This window comes from Etheostoma cragini, chromosome 4 (genome assembly GCF_013103735.1).
Source record: "Etheostoma cragini isolate CJK2018 chromosome 4, CSU_Ecrag_1.0, whole genome shotgun sequence".
Lineage (NCBI taxonomy): Eukaryota > Metazoa > Chordata > Actinopteri > Perciformes > Percidae > Etheostoma > Etheostoma cragini.
The window spans coordinates 22,762,895-22,768,458 of NC_048410.1; the positions used below are offsets into that span (position 1 = coordinate 22,762,895).

At 40.8% G+C, this 5,564-nt stretch overlaps 1 protein-coding gene across 5 annotated transcripts in view; it reads left to right on the forward strand.

Annotated features, from left to right (window-relative positions):
• si:dkey-166d12.2 (rap1 GTPase-activating protein 1) overlaps window positions 1–5,564 on the forward strand; it is an 89,011-nt gene that overhangs the window by 31,541 nt on the left and 51,906 nt on the right. For all 5 annotated transcript variants that reach the window (XM_034868318.1, XM_034868316.1, XM_034868312.1 and 2 more), the window contains exon 2: window positions 2,201–2,230. Coding sequence is in view for 3 of the 5 variants with exons in the window: in XM_034868312.1 (XP_034724203.1) it covers window positions 2,201–2,230 (30 nt within the window). In the remaining 2 variants the exon portion in view is untranslated. The remainder of the gene's footprint in view (window positions 1–2,200; window positions 2,231–5,564) is intronic.

Here is a 5,564-nt window from a genome sequence, read left to right on the forward strand (position 1 = left end):
CATGGACACACAAGACAGAATCTACAACACCAGACTAGCGGGAAAACCGGGACAAAAACACAGGGAAGGCCAACAGGACAGATACCCCAACAAAAACCCCAAACCATAACACTCCTTTCAGCTCCACTCTGCTACGGGATGCAGATGGGGTTTTGGATTGACGCTGCACAGTTTTTATACGCCACGTCAGGAAAGCCTTTGTTGCTCTGCATGTCATAGAAATGTTCCTTAAAATAAGAGTATTTCTGGTTGAATAGCAGACAATAACAAGTTAGTGATAGATGTACTGTATATATGCTGTATACACAAAGGATCAACAAACCCAAATGTAACTGCCAACATTAGTTTCCAGTATGCCTTCTTTGCAAACTCAAATATCCCTTTTTTTTATATGGGTCTTTCAAAATTGGGAAGAGCAACACAATCCCAAAGGCATGGAACTCCTTTGTTGCTTTACTTAGAGCTCATTTCTTTAACTGTCTATGCTCCCACCCCTTTCTCTCTCTCTTTAGCAGCGTGCCGCCTGCGTGGCAGCTTGCAACAATATCCAAAACTTTCACTAACTTTTCTTATTTGCCACGCCCCCCGTGTGCAACAGCCTTTACGCCCAATTTTGTTAGCTAGCCTAATGTCAAATCCGGGTACTGTTAGCTAACTAAACTGTAAGTTTGTAACTACTTATTTACCAGCTCATGTGTTATATTGACAAGTTAGTTGTTAAAACTGAAGAAAGGCCGTGTAGAAAGACAGTACATTTACAAGAGAGTCCTTTACAGTTTAACATAACGTTTTAGTTTAAAAAGTAAAATTGACCTCACCTTAGGGTGACCAGATGTCCCGGGTTTCCGGGGACAGTCCCCGGTTTTGGTGATCTGTCCTCGGCTGGATCTGTCCCCTGAAATGTCCCCGGTTTTCACTGAGACTGAGCCACCCGAAATTGGAATGAAAAAAGGAAAACATTGACAAAACGTAGCCGATAGTCGCACACCCTCCACACGCAAGACAAGCCAGGGCAAGCGCTGCTCAGATCTCAGAGATGCTTCAGAAAGTCGTATTACGACCTCCTTAGAAATCCTTTCCATAATGTTGTCAGACACTTAGAATATTAATCTGAGTCTGTCAGTAGCAAAACGAGCACTTTTATGAACGTAAATACAAGCTGGACAATTATCCTATGAACTTACACTGCAGCTTGTTTCTCTGCTGCCGACTACAGCGATCTCGTTTAATACTGCATCAATGTCAAAGGAAAACATTTTCCTCAATTGTATCCGATACTCAATGAGCTGAAACAATCCTGAAGCCAGAATACAAAAACTGTCAGATAAATGTAGTTCAGTAATCATTACAAAATTCCCCTCTGAGGTTTAGTGGAGTACAAGTATGAAGTAGCAGCAGGGGTTATTCTATGATCTAACCTTTGGGGGGGGGGGGGGGCGGGGGCTCAGCCCCTAATGAGAAAGCTCTAGGTCTAGTGTCCCCATTTTAAGTTTTACACAAATAAAGAAATTACATATTTTGGAGGTATATATGCTTCTGAGCTGAAAATGTCCCCGAATTTTGTCTGAGAAATCTAGTCACCTTGCCTTACCTGCCTTACAATGAAGTCCAGGTTAAGACTGTTCGGCGCGGCAGCAACAAAGCTGTGTTAGTGTGTGACATTAGTGTTATGAATAAACCAGTACCGTAGTTGAATCACGTTCCTTAACACTCAATGAATAAACTCCAAAATATAACACCATCAAAGAGTATCCATTTACAAAACCTGTAGTCAAATTTAGAAAATAAATTCAAAAAACCAACACTAAACACTTTTGGGGGTTTGACTCTATATTATTCAACTCCAGACATTTGCTGTGTTGGACTGACATTTATCACACAATTCAAAATGAATGCAGGTCTCCATGTCAGCTCCATCTAGATTTAGCAACAGCAAGCCAAGAGATGACTCGTTGATAATAACTCTTTACTTTAGGTTGTCATTAATATCATAAAAATGTCCTCTTATATTTATTGGAGGAAATGTCCAGGGTCAGTTAAGAATTGAAATAAATTTGAATTATTCTTAGTCTACTCCACTAAAATAATTCAGTTAGATAGGACACACCTTTTCCCGTTTCACCTTCTCCAGATGTTTGTAACATCTTTCTATGATCTATAAGGAGGGAAACTGATCTACTGTCACTTTGTTTCTCTCTAGAGTTGACAAGAGCTTCTCCAGGACCTTGTGGTGAGTCCTCTCCTTAGTATTATTATTATTTTTAACATTATGCATCAGAGATTGTTGCGTCTTGCTTGACCGCTCCCAACACGTTTCCCAAACGTTGCATTTCCAACTTCTGACAGTTTTGAGGTGGAGGCTACAACATTGTTGCTTCCTTCTTATTCCACTTGACCAACCACCGTTTTGAATAGATATCTTACTTCAATCATCTGAAAGCAGAATCAAACGTAAAAAGAATATTTGTTAAGAGTTCAGATTTAGCATTCCCATTGTTTTTTAGTTTTTTTTGTTCCAGCCTGTCCGCATGACTTTCTTTTGTGTGCTGCAGCAATAAGAAGACATTTTCCATACTTTAACAGCAAGTTGACTCAACATGAGGAGAATAGAGATATCATTTGATTGGTCCATGAATGTATTGTTTAGTCAGGTAATTATAGGAAAAAGTATTGTGATAAAGGAATGCCTCTTCACTTTAATAGTCTCAAAAGCTCCTTTTTTTTAAGTGAAGACATGATGATCCGAGTAAAGATGTAGTTACAAAAGGTGAAGGCTGATAAGACCTCTAATTTTAGAGCAGTAAAACCATAAGCATACATTTCCTCTTCTTTCTCTCTTACTTTGGCTTTTTGCTGCCTGGTAATAAGAATGTGTATTAGGCATTAAATAATTAAATTAGGTCCAGTGGAGATAGTGGGGCTTGCAATGTTGCCTATATTTTTAGTTTGTTTTGCATGTGTATGCACATTGTGAGCAATGGTGCTCCAAAGAAAAATTCCTTGTATGTGTCCTCATACCTGGCAAATAAAGCTGATTCTGATTCTGAGGTAGTCTCACAGCATGGAGAAAGGAATGTGTGGCTGTAAATACAGGGGTAAGAGCAGATGGAGGGTGAAAGGGAGCATATGTGTATCATACCAGCTGGCCATGTGGGGCACACACCTCTGAGGTCTCAACCAGAAAGACTGATAACACCACTTTGAACTCCAGTAAAACATATGATGGATTTCTTATTATATGCAACAGTACTGAACCTATTAAAGTCATTTGTTTGTGGTAATGTGAGTTATGGGACTTTAAGTTCGAGGCCATGTTTGTGATGTTTTCTTGAAATTATATCATTGTAGTATGCTGGCTTACTAATGTAGAGAGTTTCTTATGACATGAATTCAAGGCAGCAAATATCAAAGGGGTCAAACCCTAAATACCGGCTGTAAATTATCAATTATTTGGTAATTAGCCAAACACTGCCCATCCCTGAGTGGAAAGAAAGAGAAAAATGGAAAGAGAAGGGAGGGAGAGAGAAAAAATAGTAATTGCATGTTCTTGAGTGTTTTTGTTTCTTTCTGTGTCACATGCAATAAAGCAATTTATGTTCAGAGGGATTTTGTCCTTTTGTTTGCAAGGCTCTTAGCGCAGCTCGCCAGCAGCTGAAAAAAGATTGTGTTGCTTCGTGGTTATACATCAAATGGGCTAAAGGGTCATAAAAAAAACAGATTTCATAATGAGTCTGGAAAGGACAATGAGAGGGTATAATGGAAAGGGAAAATTGAATGTGCAAGGAGGATTCAGACTCATCAGAGTAGAATAAACCTTAGACACCCAGTGAGTTTCATAATGAGGATTGGGGTTTCTCTCTGTCACAAACAGGTCTGTAGCATGCTAATGCTAATGGAGCCTCAGGGCTAGTTATCCACAGCACAGCTCTCTGATAATCACTGAGTCATTATGCCAATTGTGTACTCCACCAGTCTAAATCTTAGATTAAAAAGCATTAAACAATATCAACAACACACCTAGTATTTAATAATGTCTGTCTCATGGCACTGGGACTGATTTCTTGAGGAGTTCAGTTTTTCTCCATATCCATCATTGTTTGTTCCATATCATGCTGAATATGGTTGGATAGCTTCAGAAAAGGTTTATGACTTAATTAGGACACATCTCAGTTATTGTTTGAGTATGACTCTCTCCATGTCTGCTACCTAGTCGTCACACAGCTATTGTGTTAGGAGCAGCACCATGTGAGTGAGATTTACGACAGCGGCTTCAAACCACAGTGTCTGTCATTAAAAAGTGTCTTTCCAGGATCCCCTGTCATGTGCCACTTCCTCATATCCATCACAACGGTATCCTCAACCAGCCAGGTGTGAGTGTGGGGGGGGGGGGGACAAACATACTTTTCTGTCACTCTGTTTGTCACAACCGTCTCTATAATCTCACCCTGGCTGGCTCACACATAGAAACACTTTCTGTTTGACTAGACTTGACTATCACTGAAATTTGGACAAGAAAATGCTCTCCATGATGGCGGGACACACATTTTGAGGTGCAAAACAGCCCACAGCACAGTGTTCCCAATTAAACGCTTATTAGCTTGATTGCTTTCGATAATGGTGGTGCTTATCTTTCTCAGTCTAAAGCTCCTGCAGTGCTGCAATAAGGAGGCCAGATTACATGCATAGACCGTTACAACGCAATGCTGCACTAATGGGGGAAAAGCTTTACAATGACATATTTCAGTCTAGTGATGCAGTCTCGTGATGCATCTATTAAAGCGTAACATTACACGTCAATTTAATGGAACAATGTGATCAGCATTTCTACTGTATTCTAAATATTAATTAAATGTGTACTTGTAACTTGTTTGGTTAGGGACGTCCCTCAAGGGCCTCCTCTTGGACATAATGTGACATGTAATGTACGTGTACAGCTCTAGGCATGTCTGTTAGCTTGCAGCCATCGACTCTCGGCAGCACCAGGGCCGGGATTCGGAGCAACCCTTTGACTGACACGAGTAGCTGCGTGGTAATGAAGTGGTCCTTAGTGTTGAACGATGGGAAAGAGGGGGGCGGAGAGGACGCTAATTAGGCATCTGTGCCTTTTCAGCTTGCCGTTAATGGCTGGTCTCCTTCCTAATATAAGAGTGAGTGTCGTATGGAGAAAGAAAGAGGAAACGAGAGTAGCCAACTGTAGCTTAATGGCAAGATTAAGGGGCATGCCAGTCTCAGGGGCTGAGCGAGGGCATGGCTTGACTGTCATGGTGATAAACAAGCTGTTTACATTTGCCTTATTAGACATTAAGGTAAAAACCAAACAAAAAATGTGGGTACCCTTCCTAATGTTGCGTTGCACCCAAAGAAAATCTGTTCAATTGGACTGAGATCTAATGGCTGAGCAGGCCGCTGCATCAAACTGAATTCTTTGTAATGTTCATTGAACCATTCCTGGACAGTATTAGCCCGGCAGTACAGATTATAACTGGTGTTACGCCCCAGTCTAGGGGTGCCTAGGACGCAACATAAAGCGGTTTAATTTGCCCCATTTTTCCCCGTCCCCCAAG